We start from the raw sequence: 20936 nt of genomic DNA on the forward strand, positions 1-20936 counted from the left end.
CTCTCAATCATTTCTTTACTAGCACTTCAAACCGCACTTCTGCTAATGCCGTGCAACTGCAGGAAGTGCACCTTGTAGCTGAAAGATTGTCACATGACGGGAAGGAGAAGAGTAAGGGACGTATATCGATGCTCGTGCACAGTACCTGGGGAACTCTAATATGGGTGAACATGTGATGTACATATATAATAAATATTTATGTCCATAAAGTGTGTATATTTGTATTGTAATATATTTCCATATAGTTAATGTTTGTAGAAGTATGTATACATGTGTATGTATAACTGTACTGTATCTTATATGTAATAATTAAATAATGTGAATGTATTTATGCATACACCGGAATGATTTAGTGGCGTCTCAAATAAGCACTGGAAATGGAATAGGTCTCGCATTTGCTTAAGTTAGAGCTATTGGCGTTGTAAATGGCGTTGTAAATGACCATGTCTTTTAACCATGTGTTATAGAGTGTATGTGGTGTGTAGTGTAAATAAAATGTGTTGTCATTTACAATGCCAATAGCTTAAACTATTGCAAATTTGAGACCTAAGGGAAGAGCTTGGCGGACAAAGCTATTTGAGAAAATAGTGCTCGGAGACAGTAATTAAAGTCTACCGAGTAACAACACAGTATCAGGGGGTGTCGCCATGGGATGTTACAAAATGAGACAAGGCGGTACGAAGGAGGGACTACTAAGCCTTTTAACCAATGAACAGCCACAGTTTACAGTGGACAATCACACAAGCCAATGACAAATATGGGTGGAGCTTCAATTCCCTACCTGAATAGCCATGCCTCACAGAGCAGTGCATGTGCTGCCGAGGCTCGACCTAAAAACAGATGGTTATAACGTCAGATATTTATCTCATTTTGTCTCATATCCTCGTCGGCATATGAAGCTCTCTTCTGTCCATCACACGCTTCTCTGTTCCAAATATCTGCCAGTTAACTAGTAAACGGTGGCCTAAAGGATAAGGTCCACTCCGACCATTGTTAGTGGTATACTTTGGACCCACGTGTTCCCAGATCTAAGTTCCCGTTATTTACATTTGGTAACAGTACTAAGAGCAGATTGCAGATAAGGCTTACTGGTGAAATAAGCCGGTAATGCTTGCACACCCATACCCGATTCACAGGCTTCCTTCTGCATCTAGAGGATGGCGGGCAGCTCTTGCTGCAACACCTTGCGGTTCTCCACCTTCAGCTGGCACACTTTGTCACAGGTCCTTCAATCACTGCCACACACCTTGGACGTCAGCGTGCACTGATACCCACCCCTTGGCCATGCGCTTTCCTCCTGGGTGCTTGCACTCAAGACTGTCCTCACACAGTGAGTCGTCATTGCGGCCACAGGGCTCCCCTTCACCTGCGGCGCAGATGAGACAGCAGTTGCTGCTGTCAGGCACATATTTGCTGGGGCAGCTGGGGCTTGGGCATCTGGAGACATCACATTGTGAGGAGCACTTGCTTAGGCCTATGGGGTCCGCCGCATACTGCCCTGGGATCACGCCACAAGTAGGCACACAATCATTTTGGCATGTGCTGATTTCTTCATCGGCATTTAAAAAAAACAAAAAAAAATAGAAAAAAATAACGAAAATGATAAAAGTTGGGCAGTTCGGTACAACTAATAACCCTCTATTTTGCAGTTTAGTTAAAATAGTAATCCTATGGATTAAAAGGGCAAGTTTTCAAATAAAAAACAGAAGTGTAGTTTTCCTACCTTCATGCAAGCGGCAAGTTCTTCGATTTGCAATTAATGAGCTGATAGGGCAAGTTGTTTCTGTAACAGTGGTCTTGCGGACTGGAACGTGTAACCATGGAAACTATAAACAAGTGGCACGTGTGCAAGAGCTCGGAGATCCTGAGGAAGGCGGGTCTGGAAAGGGAAGCAGATAAGCGAGCGACAAGAGTCCGCAGCGCCTCAGAGTTCACTCGGCGAGGATCAGATAGCAACTTGCCATGTCTCATAGGTGCATGCTACATAACACAGAGACTGTGACTGACCGAAGTGACCCCACCAATGATGTGCCCCACTCGAAACTGATCCCGCGATCTTAATAAACCTAGAAACCCCACCTGACTTTCCCAGCATTCAAAGGGTGCTTAGCTACAAAGCCAAAAGTGCGTAAACATGTCACACACAACACGGGGCTACTTGCCAATGCTGGCGTATTTATCTGTGGTGGTGTTATAAGGGGTAGGGAAGGTGTCTGCCTAGCTGAGCAGCGGAACAAACCAGTATATTTGACATTAGCATTTGTCAACATTACGTATAGTGCAAGCTCGAAAGCTTCAGGGAATGGGTCCCTAACCAGCGCGGTGCGCGCTAATAGAGCTCATACCGTGAGTTGTTCAGGGAGACGAGAGCCAATCCATGGCTGAGGCAGCTGCGAGGAGCAGTGTCCCCTGCTCTGAGGCAAACAGCACAGCCCTCTGTCTCATTCACCCGCTGGCTCTACTCTGGAGCTGGGAAAACAACCCAACAATGAAAGCGAAACCAGTGCGGCACTCGTGAAACAGGCGCCGTGCTGATACATTATTTATGGACTATAATTAGGTATTTGCACAATGGTTAAATAAAGGCATCCATTGCTAAATGTTTAGATTTAGAGAAGTTAACAATTGATACCCATCAACTCTAAACAAACAAGGTGTCGCCATTGTGATAACGAGTGGTGCGTGCGCGAGCCACACCGAGACATCTGTTTCCTATTATCGCGCACGCCTCTGTGCACGATAATTGCAAACAGATGTCGGGCCTGCGGGTAACCCCAATAGGCCATGGGCGGAGCAATGCGCCCGCCTTTGGCCTATTGCGTACTGTCTTTGTTAAATAGACGCACGTAAAGGCCAATAGTGTGGGCCAAAACAAAAAGCACGAGCGTGTGCGATTCTTAGGTTAGTTTCCGAAGCACCTACATGAAGTCTTCATCAGAACAGCACATGCGCGCTGTTACAGGCTCGACCTAAAAACCTCTTTTGAGTCCTTCACTCGTAGGTGCAGTAGGTCACACATATCTCGTGTAAATCATCATAGTTTATCTCATCCTTCATTTTGACGCTGATGCAAACGAATTGAGGACCTATTTTCAAACGCCATGCTCATTTAAATTCTACACCTTGCCTTTTCCATTAGTATACATACGAACTTTTTTTTCTTTCAGTTTTTTGGCTGTACATTGCTTGCCTGACCTGCTAAATGACACCACCAACCGAGTATTTCAGTATATGTAGGGGTTTGCATTTAAATCTGGAAAAGAAATGAAATTCTCAAGTTAGCAGGTGAAGGAATGTCAGGATAAGCATCCCTCCCTTATCTGCTTTGACTGGAGCTGGACCAGTGGCAGGCTCTGGAGAGTGGCAGGTGCGTTCTAGCAGAGCTGCGTCCTTCCCTTGTTTGACAGTATTTGCTCGTCATATCTCTGGAGGCAGATTACGCAAATTACATGCAAAGTGTGTTACTGCTTTCAATCCGATGCAGCCGCAGCGGGGCTTATTACTTTGTTTCACAGCAGTTGAGTGACAAAGTGATAATTATCAAAGCACACCTAATCAGTGATTCCAGTGGGGTATGGAATGAAGCGGGTGTGACATACTCGTGGGTGCAGTGGAGGCTGGAGCCAGGGATGTGCATAGTGTTATTGGTTTACACTATTAAAAGTCAGTGTGCTTAAAGTTTAACCATTAACTCTGCTGCCCTTTCCCCTACGTCTACTGCCCCTCGAGGTATGTGCAGGGCACCCCTCATTAACAAACTTTGCCTGTTTGCAAAGATTAATGACGTCTTTCCAGGATTTTGCTTTTTACACCCATGTTTTGTGCACAAGTGACTTAGAGTAGTTACACGCTTCTAACTACAATATTTTATAATGTAAGAATGCTGTGTATATGGGATAAAGCACATTTTGTCGTACATTATAGCAATATTGCAAGTCATCGAGGCATTCCATGACGACATAGAGGAGCGAGGCCGAGTTCTTTCATAAATAAATGGCACTCCACGGTGACTTGTAATAATCATTTAATATATGGCAGAGGACATTTTATTCCTCATAATACATGGTCTCACCATCACCCTTACTATAAACCGCTTGCATCCTTGCTCTTTCATGTTCATTGCAAACAAGAGTAATGTAAGCAGAACCTGTACTACACAATTAAACGCATCAAAAAGCAAGGAGTAATTTTTACCAAAACATATTAATTTTTTTTTAATGTACATCAGGCTAAGCAAGAGTGCTGTGGCTCAAGCAGTGAAGAAATATGCATCGATACTGTCTTTCTTTTTATGACATACAGCATGGAAAAAAATAAACATGCTGACAAACTCCTTTCGGCTAATCAGGTTTTCTGTTTAGAAAAACTAAACAAAAGAACTAAAAGCCAGTTCCTGTTGTAATTGTTTAAACTGCAACTGTAATTATGCTCCATGTCTGCCCTTCATCTTGGTCGCATGTGATGTCAGAACTCCGCTGTAGTAACTTATTACAGTTGAGTAGCTAAGTCATTTCTTTAATGCAGATGACTACAGACATCACAACTCGACCGTAATAAGGAAATTAGAGGGAATTTCAGTCTCTGATGTATTGTTGCTTTAATGAAAACCGGGGGGTTCTATAATATCTGTCTCGTTTGCTTCACAGAAGTGTGCATCATGTCTCAATATGACTTTTATGATGGATACTTCTAACCATAGATTCCTCACCTTGTAAATACTCCCAGGCACCAGACTGAATGTGGGGAGATTTATCAGCAATTCCATCATGCCCCAGAAGTGATCTACGGGCCACAATATAACCGTCAATTGTGTGCATCCACATGCGTTCCTTTCTTTCCCTGCTTTTCTTCTGACACCTGACAGAAAACTTTTCTTTATTCTTTTTTTAGGTCTCGCCTAGCGACGCAGCGCATGCGCTGCTCGCCTTGGCAAGATCTATTGTTGGTTTCTTGGCCGAAGGGGGACAGGAGATGTGCATGCAAATGGACAGGAGATGTGAACGCGTACACATCGCCAGTCCCTCCCTGTCTCCTGCTCGCTGTGCCAGTGCGGACAGCAGATGTGCACGCGCACGGCCATCAATTTTGCTCTCTGCGTTTCCGGCATTCTGAACACACCTGGCTCTTTTATGGAGGTTAATCGAGGTGTAGGAATCACAGTGTGGATTTATAACATTAGTAAAGAGATTTACTTCCATGTATTGTGTGACCAAGGGGCGGGGCGAAGACGTTACGTGGTGGCAATGCTCTGGGACTGGTAGTTTCTCCCGGCCAAGCTTGCGTGTTTGTGGGTGTTTTCGCAATCCGTTCCCTCCTGTGACACGGTCCAAAATGTAATATTGTCCGGGCAGGAGTACGTCTTTAAGGAGGGTGGAAACGGAGAACAGACTCACCCAAAATTGTTTGCGATGCAGGGGAATGGGTTTCTGTAATTGAGAGGGATTTGTGCATGCGTAAATGTACGTTACCTATATTTGTTTACAAAAATACCCATATAAGCATGTGAGAACGTTGAGATATACAAAGAATTCCAGAAGTGGCCTCACGAAAGTGTGATTGTCATCATAGTTTCCCGGCAGTACTCCTGCAATCCTCTGCCAATTCCAAGATGTCGGAAATTTACTCCTGGGTGACTTTTCTCCAGAATCGAGCCTATATCTGTCACAACCAGGTCAGCAGAGCTGCTCTAGAGCCAGAGAACCAAGTCAGCAGATCTGCTCTAGAGCCAGAGAACCAGGTCAGCAGAGTTGCCTCAAAGCCAGAGTACCAGGTCAGCAGAGCTGCTCTAGAGCCTAAGAACCAGGTCAGCAGAGCTGCTCTAGAGCCAGAGAACCAGGTCAGCAGAGCTGCTCAAGAGCCAGAGAAACCAGGTCAGCAGAGCTGCTTTAAAGGAAGAGAACCAGGTCAGCAGAGATGCTCTAGAGCCAGAGAACCAGGTCAGCAGAGCTGCTCTAGAGCCAGAGAACCAGGTCAGCAGAGCTGCTTTAGAGGGACAGAACCAGGTCAGCAGAGGTGCTTTAGAGGGAGAGAACCAGGTCAGCAGAGCCGTTGTAGAGCCAGAGAACCAAGTCAGCAGAGCCGTTGTAGAGCCAGAGAACCAGGTCAGCAGAGCTGCTCTAGAGCCAGAGAACTAGGTCAGCAGAGCTGCTGTAGAGCCACAGAACCAGGTCAGCAGAGCCGCTCTAGAGCCAGAGAACCAGGTCAGCAGAGCCGCTCTAGAGCCAGAGAACCAGGTCAGCAGAGCTGCTTTAGAGCCAGAGAACCAGGTCAGCAGAACTGCTTTAGAGCCAGAGAACCAGGTCAGCAGAGCTGCTTTAGAGCCAGAGAACCAGGTCAGCAGAGCTGCTCTAGAGCCAGAGAACCAGGTCAGCAGAGCTGCTTTAGAGCCAGAGAACCAGGCCAGCAGAGCCGCTGTAGAGCCAGAGAACCAGGCCAGCAGAGCCGCTGTAGAGCCAGAGAACCAGGCCAGCAGAGCCGCTGTAGAGCCAGAGAACCAGGTCAGCAGAGCTGCTTTAGAGCCAGAGAAACAGGTCAGCAGAGCCGTTGTAGAGCCAGAGAACCAGGTCAGCAAACCTGCTCTAGAGCCAGAGAAACAGGTCAGCAGAGCCGTTGTAGCTTCACCGGACACCAAAAGGTGGAAACCCTGCTTAAGAGCAGGATTTTCTCTGGGATATGTGTGTGCGCATAGAGTGAGCGGCAATCGACTGGCATCTTTAAAGCATTCTGCCAACGACATTGGGGCTTATTTACAAGTCCCTTGCGCCACCGCTGCATCACTTTTTCCCACACAAAAAGTGAAGCACCGGCGGTGCAAGGGACTTGTAAATAAGTCCCATGGTGCCCATTCGATCGCAATAAAACAGTTACGTAACCTTCACACCACGGAAAAGGTGAAATAAAGCACCAGTTTCTAAAGTTATTGCTCTTTCCACAGTTACTGGTAACTCAAGTCTCCTGCCTGAGGTCTACTACATTTATTGTAATTTAAAACTTCAGGTATCAAAATGCAAAGTTGTGTGAGCTATTAGCCTTACACTGGCTGAACAACTGCCTTCTACCATAGGACTGTTACGAGTGTCTACAAATCTGAGATTGTATTTTGGGTAGTAGATGATGCACCCCATGCCTGCAACATAAAACAAGCATTTGCAATGCAATAGGGCTGGCGTTACTAAAAGTTTGAGCTATTGGCATTGCAAATGATAATGTTTGTTAGTTTTTGTATTTTTTTGTTAAAAAATATTCCAGCATTAGCATAAGTAATGAAATAAAATCCACATAGACCACCAGTACCACCACCACTAACACCACCAGTACCACCATCACCATCACCAGTACCAATACCACCACCACTACCACCACCGCTACAACCACAAGTACCATAACCACCACTACAATTATTACTATTACTACTCTGTGGTGATAGTAATAATAATAGTGGTAGTTATGGTACTGGTGGAAAATTACTATTATAAATTACAATACCTGTTAATTTTTCAAAAGGCATTGCCATTTACAATACCAATAGCTCTAAAACTCGCAGTTGCGAGACCTATTGCATTGTAAATGCTTGTTTTTTTCTTTTTTAAACTGTGTATAGGGGACATGTCTCTCCCCAAAACGACCCGTAAAGATTGCCACAAACTGATGTTAGCACTGATGGACCCTCACAAGGTCTGTCTCTGATGTCACTTCACTCGGTGACATACAACAAATGTGCGCGGATAAATTTGAAGGCAATCCGGGACAGCGAGGCTAATCTTTACATCCCCGGGCGCTAATGGGAGGCCCAGTTGACATTGAGGACGTAGATGCGTTCTTGATCCCGAGGCAGTCACCAAAAGAGGTCGACCTCCCACTCCAAATCCTCACATACGTCCAAATCGAAGAAATAAACTCAAGAAGTCCAAATGTGACTCCATGTACTTCTTGTCACTTTTGTCAGGAGAATTTAGGCAGATCCCTCCCACCTCAGAAACGATCCCCAGCCAGGTTTCAGTTCCGCCTGAGTTTTTGGGCCTATTGACAACACAACAATAATCCACATTTATAAAGCGCAAACAATCACCCGTAAGGGTATCTAGGCGCTGGGGGCCGTTGGGAAGATTAAGCAAGCTAGTGCCCAGAGTCACATGGTGCTGGGCTAATCTGCTGCCGGCGACAGGGATCGAACCGTGATCCCCAGATTCCGGAGTCAGTCGCCCTGGCCGCGGCGCCACACCTCTTCCCAACAACTGAAACAGACTTTCAAAGAAGCCATGTTCAGCAACTTCACTACCCTTCCTGAGCCATTACTGGTTGCCTCTGCAGATCTGTGGGGTTCAAGGGTGCAGCGCCTGTGGGCCCCGGAGATCTGCAGAGGTCACCAGTCAAGTTACCGCCAATGGATCCGTCTCTGACCAAGTGTGCCTCCCAACCCCATCCCGCCGTTCAGTAGTCCAAAGCAGCGGCGTCACTCCCCACCTTCCTCCTCCCCCCCACAACCCCCCCACCCCGCCCAACTCTGTCTCCAGTCATGAGATCTGCACCAGTTTTCAGTGCATCGATGTCAGCAGTGCCATCAACGATGCTGGAGGAAAAGCTTGTGGGCCTTTTGCAAATCCGCTGCAACCTCATTCAAAGTCGTGGCCACCTCACCTACATCCTCTGTCTGGCTCAGATATGCTTCCACTTTGTCAAAGGTTTTCAGTCCCTGAACACCACTGAGACGACAGTGGGAGTGATGAGTCTCAAATCTCTGATGAAAACGTATTTCTGGGTCTGCAGGATGCCAGTGGCCTGGACACATTCCATGACACTGGCCTCCATTCTCCACCTGGCCTCACTACAGCGTAGTCTCCATCGTTTGCCATGGTCATTAAGAGGGCTGTGGAAATCCTTGACTTGTAGCTGCCCTCTATAGAAGTGAAAACTAACGTCCTCACTGAAGTCCTGCAGGCAAGACCGATTTAGTCAGAGCCACTCCGTCCATTCAACCAGGCCCTAACAGATAACCTCATGGGCACCTGGATGAAACCATAATCTTGTCCGCCACTCAATTCACAGATAGCAAGATGGCATAGACCTGCTGCAGGGGGATCCATTTCCTCTTCCAACCCCCCACACCTGAGAGTCTTGTGGTTCAGGCTTTTACCCAAATTCTTTTCCTTCTACACCTCTGGATAGAGAATTCAAACACATGGAGATCTTTGGAAAACCAATCTTCTCTTTTGCAAGCCTTGCCTTTAGTTCAGCCACTTCGAGTTGCCTCTTGGACATTCAGCATATGCATTATAGAACATAGTTGACGAGATTTTTCCAGCAGTCCCCGAGGACTTCTGTGCCAATAAGCTCAATTAATTCAGGATGGCCAATACTTCTACAAAATGTTATTCATTCAGAACTAGACACTTTCAACTGTTTAGGTAGGGTTGTCAGTACTAGCGTGGTGCTTCATGCCATGTGTGGATTAGATCCATGGGCTTCTCAAGTGAAGTCCAAACATCACAAATGGACATGTCATTTGATGGCATCCGTCTCTTCAGGGACAAGGTAAACTTGGCCTTGGAGTGTTTTAAAGACAAATAGGCCGCACCACGTTCACTAAGTCTTTTAGTGCCTGTGCAGCAGTTCCTCCAATAGTATTGCCCCTTCGAGGCTTCAGAGAGGCATTCAACATAAGCAAAACCAAAACCTGCCTCTGCAGCAACAGGCATTCCAAGCTTTTTTGGGGTATAGGCCAGTGGTGCAGCTGACATCATCCAGGCCCACAGGGGCAAAAAACTACCCAATCTCCTGTCTCTCCTGCCGCAGTCCTTGCAAAACCACTTTAGTTTGCCCATAGTGGTGCACTGTCATCCGGTTGGAGGCTGGATAAGTTATTACTTCCTCTGGCCACAAAGTGTCACATCAGATAGATAGGTGCTACAAATCGTCCCGAATTGTTACGCCCTACCTTTCCTATCCACCCCTCCAGATGTGTCTACATCACCATAGCGGCTTCCAGAGGACCATTTGTCTATTTTACTGATGAGGTACAGACTCTTATAGAAGGGAGCCATAGAGAGGGTGCCATCATCAGAGATGGGGACTGACTGCTACACCTATTCTGTTCTGGTGCTGAAGAATGTAGGACATTGCACTATTCTAGACCTATGCCCAGTGAAAAACTTCTTCAAAAAGGACAAGTTAAAGATGCTCACTCTGACCGAAGTTCTGTGTGCCCTGGTGACTGGATGGTGGCAATGAATTTGCAGGATGCTTGTTTCCACGTTCCCTTCCTGCAATCCCACAGACACTACCTGCGTTTTAGGTAGTCCACAAGCACTTTGTTATTTGTGCTCCTCTTTGGGCTCCCTCGTGCCCCTCAGGTGGTCATGAAAGTAATGGCGGTGGTTGCTTTCATGTAAGGAGATTAGGAATGAGACATACCTGGAGGACTGGTTGTGAACCACCTCCAGACCACAGCCGACCTGTTGACGTCTCTGGGGTTTTCGTCCATCAATGTGTCAAAGTCACACTTGACTCTTTCAGACAAAATCACTTTAATTGGAGCCATCCTACTGTTTCCGGTCACTGCCGAAAATGCACAGGGTCCATACTTTTGCGTGTTGGAGTTCTCAAGGCAGTATTTGCTTCCTTGACTGGAGCGCGAGGCACCTATATGCCTTCCCACCTCTGCCTCTGTCCAAAGTTCTGAAGAATATAAGGAACGACTAGGCCCAGGTCATCTTAGTGGCTCCGGATTGGGCCAGGAGTGTTTGGTTCCCATAACTTCTGGTCATGAACTCCTGGCCTACGATCCGGTTGTCTCTTCAGGACCATTTTCTGTCGTAGAAGGGCAGGGTTCTGCACCCAAGCCTGCACAACTTACACCTCCATGCTTGGAGATTGAGCGGAGACAGCTAATTGCTTTTGAAATTGCTCCTGAGGTAGTGAATGTAATTCTGGCTGCCAGGCATCCCTCCACCGAACTTTGTTGTGTTTTGGTCTTGTAGGCATGTCCAGCCTCTGTAAGCCCACTTATCAGACATACTTCTTTTCTCCCTTTCTTTAGCCCAGCAAAGCCTTGCTGTGGCCACAGTTAAAGGTTATTTGTTGGCCTTATCAGCCTTTCTATGGTTATCTGTTCAGCCATCTCTGATACAATGACCTGTTTTGATGTATTTCCTAATAAGGCTGACCAACATTTTTCCGATAAAACCTTTTGTGATGCCCCAGTGGGATATACATTTTGTTCTCACATTTCTAATGTGCACCCTATTTGAACTATTCCACAGTTGTCCTCTAAGATTACTAACCCTGGAAATATTGTTCCTCATAGCAATCGTGTCAGCCCTGTAACCGTTCACCACCACCTTTCTGGACAATTTAATGCTAAGGACAATCCAATACCAAGGACTAAGGTGGCATTCCTTCCGAAAGTTGTCACACTGTTCCACACCTTGCAGTCTATCACTTTACCAGCATTCTTTGCTTCTCCTCATCCATCAAAGGAGGAAGAAAGACTCTCTTGGTTAGACACTAAGAAAGCTCTGAGCTTCTACATTGATCCCACCAGGGACCATCGAGTGGATGATCAGCTCTTCTTTGGGTTTTTTTTAGAACAAAGAAGGGAAAGGCAGTGCAGAAACTGACCCTCACCTGGTGGAGTGTCCTTTGTATTAAGATCTGCTACGGATTGGCCATGAATCCGCCTCCGTAAGGCCTGCATTTTCATTCCACCAGGGCCAAGGCTACCACCACTGCGCTGGCTCAACGAGTGCCTGAATTGTACATCTGCCAGGCTCCCACATGGGCGTCAGTCCACAGGTTTATGAGGCACTATTGCTTGGATAGCCAGGTCCTGCGGGAGGGGCATTTTGACTGTTCGGCCCAGCAAGATATTCTGGTGTGAGTCATTTCACAGACGCATCACCTGGTGAGATACTGCATTGGTGTCTATTTATAAGGCGAAGAATCTGTGGTTAGAAGTATCCATAAGAAGAAAAAGTTACTTGCCTTCAGCAGTGCTCTTTCTGATGGATACTCTATCCAATTGCAGATTCCTCACCGACCAAACCTCCTCCCTGTTCTGTTGAATAGACTTCTTTGTTCCATATTTAAAAGATTACACTTGGAGAGCTTCACACTGGCACGATCTGAATATTGATGGTTTCACATCCAAGTGCATATCCGAAAGAAACCGACGTCAGCGTGCAGAGGTGGCGGTTATATTGTCTGGTGGGAGGGGGGGAGGGGGTGTGAGGAACCTGTCACAGAGCCACACAGTGCCACCTAGTGGTGTGTGAGGTAATTACGGAGAAAAATCTTCAGATTCAGTCTGGGTACTGGGGGTACTGATATTGTGTGGAATCTGCTGTTACATAGAGTATCCACCAGAAAGAGTGTTATCAAAGATAAGCAACTTGTTCGTTTTTACTAAAGGTGTGTGAAATTTACATCAACGGCATAAATATGTAAAATGTAGCAAACAAAATTGCAAAATTACACGTAATTACTCGAAATGCAAAACTGACATTCCTTGCATTCTTTTTACTCTGAAAAATTGCAAAAAATCAGAAGCAATAAAAGCAGCAGTTGCTCACGTTGTAGTAGTTTGCCTGGTTCCCGTACACTCTTGCTAAATTTTTGCCATACTTTTTGCTTACATTTGTTTAACGTATTTATATAATTGCTGTTATGTAATATTATACACATTATGCTATAATAAAAAAAAATGTAAAGCTGACATATAGAGTTCGGCTTCAAAGAAAATATGTATTGCATTCTATTGTTCATGAGCATACAAATTACATGAATATTGAAAAAAGAAACTAAAAGCAAAAGGCTGTTTACTAGCTTGATGTCTTGTGCCAATTCCAATAGAAAGACATCTGTATAGAACGTAAAAGGCTCTCCTTGCTCTTCCTCTGTGCTCTTCGAAATTGCGCACTTTTTCTTCCTACCTTATACTTTTTGTCTTACTTATTATGGCACGGTGCAAAGCATGAGATGAGCTAGACGTGGATTTTTCCTTCACCTCGTTGATTTATTTGTTAAGAAAATGTTTAACTAAAATGGAAAATCTTTACTCTTTGGAGAGCAGCATAAAGCCTCACTGGAAATAAAGCAAGTGCAAGATATAGAAGTGAAATGTAAAATGTCGAGTGCAACCTCTAGGGATCACTTGGGCACATACGTTTACAGAGGTGATCAGCACTATCCAAACCTTTGTTTAACATGTCTCTGATATTGTAAAATAGTAATAAGATGCTTGCTTGTTCCATTGGAGTAGTTCGGTTACTCCTATTTGGTCTAGTTTTTCGGGCAGTAGTAACGATGTTATAGACAAGGACTGCAGCAAAGTTGATGTTGATTTCAAAAATTAAAAAATACACCGTGCTAAACGGAAGTGTGTGTTTCTTTGTTAGCTGACTTGGGGCATTTAAATGAGGACTGCACAGATGTAGGGCAAATGGCTTCGTGTACATGATGCCTGTGTTTGAAACATCACTCATAATGTTACTTCTTTGAAAGGTCAGTGAGTGATCTCTGAACCTAGCTTAACCCTTTTGTTAAGAATGTGTTGCTTCATTGTTTTTCTTACCAGTACATACTTAAATTGTATGTGTGATTTTTGAAGGCTTGTAAGATATCCATACCTGAAAGCCATGGTTACTTTGAGGACTTTGTATGGAAGGGGAGTTAGTTTTCAGGCTCAATTTGTTTTACTTTCCAACTTTAAAACCTTAATTTTTCTGAAATTTGTGTGAAATCTATTTTAATTAGTTTGAATATGCCATTTATAAGGATATTTTGCGCGCTCTGTGAGGGTCACACATGATCCTTGTGGTCCTTTATCACAGCAGGGAAAGAAAATGTGTTATCTCAGATTTGATCCACTTTTTGTCATCCTCTAATACATCTCTGTTGAATGTTTCACCTGCAGAAATATAGCTCCCAAGGGTGCATCTTCCAAACTTAATACCATCCATGTTGGCACATGATCTCATATGCATATATGGAACAAACGGGCAATCTTGTGACTGTTATGTAGGTTGCGGTATGAAACCAGAAGCCCCAAGTTCCAATCCAAATTTTGTGAGAAGCTTCCTCAATTTTAGTGTAACTTTGTTACTGCATGTATTTACTTCTGTATTACGTATGATGACCTAAGTGCTCTATTATTAGCCTCCTAATGGGGCTGGATTTTGATTGTGTTGGCATCTCTCCCAGCTGAATCTCTATTTTAATCTCAATTGAATGGAACGTATTGTTTACTACATTGCAGTGGTACTGTGTTCCGTAACGAATTAGGTTAATTTAAAATGGCCCCCGTCCTGCGGAGACTTTCTGGATGGTGCAGTGTAGCTAACAGGAAGGTCATGATAACGTCTGAGTAGGTTTAAGATGCGTGGTATCATCATTTGATTGGTTTGTTACTTGAGGTTGGTGCTAACTAGACACATATGCCATAATGGAGATCATCGAACATTGCCAGTACACGTTAATGTAATCCCATCATCGAGAAATTGTCTCTAAAGTTAAAAAAAACACATAACTACATGAGTTGGAATTCCTGGGCTGCGCACCTCACTTGCTGCCGTATACACTCTTATACACAAGTCACTTTACAATAATGGCTGCAGTGTTTTCTAGTCATAATCTTATGTAGCTTAAAGCTACATTCATTTGAGTTGTGGGCAGTGCTGCAATCCTGTGGGTTTAAAGGAAAGCCTGGAGAAACGTGGCCAAGAGGAGTTGGTGGGGCTTTGTGGCTCAGCTCTGGTCGTTCAGGATTCTGAATAGGACGCCTGAAGGTCCCTCACCTACTCAACAGAATGGGTATGAAAAATAGAATTTGTAACAGCTACTTTTAGTTTAGCTCCACACAGCAGTGCACAAAATTCAGTGGCACGCTCTTACCAGAGTCTGGCCCCCTTTGTTGGGTGTATCTTAAAGCAAAGGTGCTTAACTATGGGCCATGGAAAGATCCAAATAATGGTGCCATAGCAGTTATTAAATTAAAACACCAAGGGGACTATGGTCATGGTCTTGAAATATTGACTAAGTTCCTTTCTTTCACATACCAACCCAAAGTTTCAATCAGATGGTCCTCAAAATGTGCATTTATTATCGATGCATGCGTGCCTCAGAAGACCGTAGACCCGAGTGAATCTCAGTAAATTTTGGGCTAATTCTTTGTATTTGGACGCCATAAAGTAAAAATCTCTTATTGGGATCTATAAGCAAGGATTGTTAACATCATACAGTTTACTTACAAGATTTTTTTTAATGTTTTTCTAATTTACATCGACAGATATTAATGTACCTTTTTTCCCCCCTGCAGATATGAACTCCGACTCCGGTATTTGCCAAAAGGATTTTTAAACCAGTTTACAGAAGACAAGCCTACTTTGAATTTCTTCTATCAGCAGGTACTCATTTCATGTAATTTCAGCATTTCGAAACCTTGCACCGTGATTCATTTTTTTGTCAGCTCTCAGCAGCTCCACTGCAATCTGTATGTAATGTTTTCTTGGAGCCAGTTACCTTTGGGAGATCAAGTTCTGCTTCCTGTACTGTGCATATTGTATACACAATTGTCTGTCAAAACCGTATCTTTAAAACTTATTAAATACCTGCAGCATATGAAAATATTGGAAGAAACTCACTGCATATTTAAATCCATTCCTTTTTTTTGGCAATCTTTAAACAGTATAATGATAATGCAAAGAGAAAGGTGGGGCCAGCAAGGGTGCACGCCTCCTGTTCCCAGTTCTCCTTAAAGCAGGTACTATTTTGAGAGGTGGTTATGATCACATAGGTCTTGCATATTTCTCTTGAAGTAGTTTATCGTTTTGATTTACTCCAAACAGGTTCTGAATATGTGTCTGTTTTTCCCCTTTAGCCCTATTTCTTAGGTCTCTTTCACAGGTAGCTTTGTAGCTGTCTGTTGTCAAAAGACTGATTATGGACCATACCTAAAACTTAAAGTGGGCTTTTTGCCAGTCCGCTGCTTACCAATGGTTGCGTTTCTCATCATTCATTTGCTTGTTTCTTATTTGATGGTATTCCTTCCCCTTTATGTGTTTGAACCTCCCATTGATCAAAGCTTCTTTTCCATCCTTTTAATTGGTTGAATTGTCTATTTTGACTGCTCACATTCAGGGAGCTACTTTTGTGCATGTGTTTTCTTGCTCTATATCTTGGGTGCTGCCTCACCTGCCCTGCACGCTCCCTGTTGCTCCCTTGGCCCATTGCTTTCCTAGCCATCTTTTGTATTGTTTAATTCTTTCCCTCATTTCAACAAGCAACTCCATTGCTCCCTGCCTGTTTCCAGTTGTGCCTCCTGTCCCACATTGACTTCTCCCTCAGTAGCAACTGCTACGGGGCAGTAGTGGTGGGGCGGGGGCTTAAAAAAAAAGGGGGCAAAAAAAATGTCACTTGCCTACCGGCCGCCACCTCTCCTCCCTCCTCTTCGGTTGACACAGGAAGCACATAGGCTCCCAGACTCCCCTAAGCCAATCACGACGCTGCTGTCGTCAGTATCACAGCAGCGTTGTGATTGATCTGAGCAGCCTGGTTCAGCGCTCAGACAAATAGTGGTAGCCTGTGTATGTTCTCCACCAGGCTGTATTGCACAACCAGGTGGAGAACATGCTAAGTTTGCATGTCTGTTTGGCCGGGCGAAGTCGGCTGGACGAACCGTCCAGCGCACTTATAAAGTGCCCACCACTCCTCCCCCTGCTCTGTGGTCAGCCCAGCCCCGCCTGCACCTAAAAGAAACACAACAAAGCCTGTACTGAAAAATAAAATGATAATAACATGGTGTTATCATTTTATTTTACGTTTGGGGCGACGCTCCTCCGCCTTAGCAGAGGAGCCGCCACTGTAAAAATCTCCCTACCTGCTCCTCTAACACACCTGATTACTTGAAAGACAGCTGGTGGCAGTACAAGAGTGGCACCTGCATTCTCACATTCCCCCTTGGGTCTGCACAAACGTGGGCGGGGAGGTACATGGCAGGCTAGATGAAAGACCATGAATCACCATTCAACAGATGTTCTTGTGTTGTTGGCCATCTTGGGGAGGCAGTGGGTCAATTTCTGTCAGAGCTCTGTCATCAGAGACTGGTTTTTCCTCAATTTTACGTCAGAGCATTGAATTGCTGGGTTTCAGAAAATGTTTTCGGTAGTTTATACACTGCAGAAGAGATAAAGGCCTGACCTTTAAGAGTAAAAAGGAACTGGCGACTAATCGGGCTTTTAGTTACTTGCATCCCACAGTGAGAATGCCATGGTGATCTTTGCAATATGCATGTGCATTACCCAAGATCCAGCATTCTTAGTGGCTCTTACTTAAAAAAACCAAACTTGACCCACAGTAACTTTCATGAGAGGGGCCAAGTGGCAGCTAAGCCCCCTCACGTTAACACTGCAATTCCAGAGAAAAGAGAGGAGTAGCTACCATTAATGCTACAGGTGCTGTGGCACCGAGGCCAATAGCATCTTGATAATTGCTGTATATAGCCACCCCAGCAGCACTCAAATGGGACCAGTTTCCTTGCTGCACAAGGATCCATGGCTTCCTCCCTACGCTGCTGCACGAGACTTCAACCTCTGTTACTTTCGTAGATGCTTTAGACTGGTTTTCGCCTTCTCGGAGATCAAGAGGTAGAGCGGGTTTAATTGACTCGAACCCGCTCGGTGTGGGGGCGGCTCCACGGCGCGCGCAGCCGTTGATCGGCCGTTACAGCGGCGCTGAGAGGACGCTCCTTCCTCACAGTGACATCTGCAGCCTCCCTCCCGCCTCTTTGACAGAAGGCGCAATTATTCCCATTCTGTCCTCCGCAGCGCCTTGCGGAGGGGCTGCTGACTCCCGCTAATCTCGACGCCTCTGTAATTAGTTTACAGCGGGTGAAGAGAGTGAGTCACGGCTGAGATCAAGAGGGCGCGCGGAGACGGTGACCTCCGAGGGCCCGTTGAGCGCAGATGGCGCGCGACCGCACGCCCTCCACGCGGGGATGCGTTGGGCGCGCTCGGCGGCCGGCGCGTGCCCTTGACACCACTGCCTCCGGAAGCGGTACTTGTTTTATTTGTCTAACAGGACTTCAGATGTATTTATCGTATTAATACTTTGTCCCTGTTTTGGATTGTCAATAACTGTAGGTAATGAAGTTCATGTTATAGAGTGGCTCAATACGGGTCTTTTGCACGATATTACCCCAGAGGGTGCTGAATTTTATATTTCATATTCATGAAGTAGCTGTGCAACCAATTTTTTTTAAAGGTGATTATAAGACATCACGGAGGTTTGGGTTGCATATTTGGCATTTTTTAATCGGTTCTCATTTGACTTGTGTGCTTTTAGGCAGATAAGAGGCACCTTTATTCAAGTCTGGTTATGAAGTAGTGATATGTATCCTGAGGCCCTACTCTGTGTTTTTAAAGTGACGTGTGTGTGACTCCACCCGGATTAGAATTGTAGAAAAAGGGCCAAACACCTTCAGGAATTGTTGGTTTACCAGTACAGCGCTATTGAACAGTCGTATAACTAGGGTAATCATGAACAGTTCAGTGCTGGCAATATAGCCCTTTTGTGCAGCACAAGGTCGTTTGACTATGATTTGCAAACCAAGAAATAGAATTATTTTGGGGAACTTAACTATGATGAGTATTTCGATAACAGTAATCCTTTTAGGAGAACTACTTCCGGTGTACTGATGTACTATTATGGATGGGTGACTGCAGACACAGAACGCTCATTGGCAGCACCTACTTTTCCTATTTCTTTTGCTAAGCCCCAATTTAGCTCTGTGCAGGATTGCAGACGGGTTACCCACTGCACATAGAAAGGTAACAAGACTGTTCTTGTAACTGCTGTCCTTTGCAGCCTCCGGTGCGGTTAGAGTCCAGGGGGGGAGGTTAAGCTTCCTTCCAGCTATCAATTGGGATGTCTTGGTCCTGTACGTTGGCAGGCAAGAAGAGCAGTCTTCTGGTTGAATGTGTGTAAGAAGCTATGAGGGCAGCCATTGGTCGTGTTTGAGTAGTGATATCAAGTCAAACGACCTTGCAGTAGCGAACTTGCATATTCCCTGTATGTGGGCTATGAGGGATTACTGAGAAATCTGTGATAAGGAAGCACTTTTTATTCACAACCAAGAAAACCAGTTATCGGATGCTGATGTTTTTTTGCTGTGAAATGAAAATTGAGGTGTTGGAAGCAGACTCTTTAATTGATATATAAAAACGAGATGTATCGTATAAAGGATCCAGGGGCTCCCTTATGAGTGGACAGTGGGCTGGCTATGGCTATCCCAAGGTACTCTGCTAGGGGGTAGTGTGGTCGAGTAGTCATAGTCTTATCATAGAGGAGTGCAAGACATCTGATAATTTGCACAGTGGTCAATAAATGAGACATGACTCAAGAAGGAGTTCCACACCAATTCATAAACGTAGCAAGAACTTTATATATATTTAGGCATTAGAAGAAGATCATTCAGGTAAGTATGTTTTTAAATATGAATTATTTTAAGTATAAAAAAGTCGACAGTGCAATTTCCAAGTTCTGGAATGTTAACCCAATGGGAGGAAAATCATGCACGGGTTACCAGTTCTTCTCAGCATCTTATGGGATCCTTCTCCAGGAGTTAAGGGTTAGTGGTGGGCAAGGTCCAAGGCAGCATCAACAGAACAGCGGCATTAGGGCCTAATGTTATCCATTAAAGAACAGTCGTGGTAGAAAGAGGCGGCAGGAGGTGACTGAGGGGCCAGTCCAGTGAAACAGAGTGGCTTTGGTTCTTGCGATGTTGGGGGACGTGGGGACACCTTTGGTTCTCTTCTCCTCGGGATGGGTGGTTGGGTGCAGAGGGTCTTTGGGGTATCGGGTTTCTCCGTCCAGCAACATTTGTGGTTGAGGGGGGCTGCCAACAGAGGTTGCAGGCGATGTTAGGGGAGTCACTCCACAGTGGACTCAGTACCTTGAGGGCCTGTGTACCAGGCTGACACCGTTGGCCCACTTCAACACGGGCTAGGGGCATGTGTGTACTGGTGCTTGGCAGCGTGCGGTTTTGGCAGGGCCAGATTCCTCTTGGTCCTTCTTTTGCTGTCCGCAGGATGAAGGGGACAGCACCACTATCCCTCGGGAGATCATGGTTCCTGGGCAAAGGCTGGCAGGCCTTCCAGATTCTGGGGACTCAGCAACTATAGGACAAGTCAACTTTTGGTGCAATGGGTGAAGTCAGCAAGCAGGCTGACAGGGTTGGTGCCAAGTCAGTTGCTGGGTCGTCTGTTCTGGCTGTGCAACTCTTCTTGTCCGTCTTCTTTCTTCATGTTGTCAGGATCTGCTCTTCTGGTGCTATGGGCTTTACTAGATATTCAATTTAGAGGAGTGTAGGGTAGTAGCCAATGGGCTGCTGATCCTTGGGGGTCATTACGCCCCCTATATCACCACTTCCTGTGGGAAGTGTGCATAACCCTGTCCCAGAATGCCTAAGTATGCCATCACAAAGATAACTACTTTTGAAAAGTCGTGTCCACCTCAGTGTAGCACACCTTAGGGGTAGTACTTGCTTGGGGGTGGCATGCCTACCTGACTAGTTAATTTTCTCGCCTGTCCAGGTGCCAAAGGGGCTCTGAACTAAGGGGGTCGGCTTCCTCTTCTGTGAGGAGAACCAGACTCACATTTCAAAGGCGGCAGCCTAGGAAGGCTATTCAATAGGTCATCCTGTGGGAGGGAGTGTGACACCCTCTTCCCGGACAAGCTTTTGTTCTGGGTCTCCTGAGAGCAAAAGGCTGTCACCCTAGGAGGTCAGAACATTATCTCAGGTGGCAGGCTGGCAAAAACCATTCAAGGTCACACCAGAGTTGTTAGGTTTTCAGGGGCCACTTCTAACCTGCTCTCTGGTTTGCATGTATTGGTATATCCCTCACTGGAATCAGTGTGGGTTTATTAATGTGAGATGTTTTATTCCA

The 20936-nt window shown here is 45.3% G+C and overlaps 1 protein-coding gene across 18 annotated transcripts in view; it reads left to right on the forward strand.

Moving 5' to 3' along the window:
• Positions 1-20936, forward strand: part of PTK2 (protein tyrosine kinase 2) — a 799547-nt gene that overhangs the window by 341576 nt on the left and 437035 nt on the right. For 17 of the 18 annotated variants that reach the window (XM_085604846.1, XM_085604845.1, XM_085604850.1 and 14 more), the window contains one exon: positions 15311-15398. In XM_085604846.1, coding sequence (XP_085460972.1) covers positions 15311-15398 — 88 coding nt within the window. Of the gene's footprint in view, positions 1-15310; positions 15402-20936 lie in introns of those variants that run through there. The other variant, XM_085604851.1, reaches the window with a different exon arrangement.

This window comes from Triturus cristatus, chromosome 5_1 (assembly GCF_964204655.1).
Source record: "Triturus cristatus chromosome 5_1, aTriCri1.1, whole genome shotgun sequence".
Classification (NCBI taxonomy): Eukaryota; Metazoa; Chordata; class Amphibia; order Caudata; family Salamandridae; genus Triturus; species Triturus cristatus.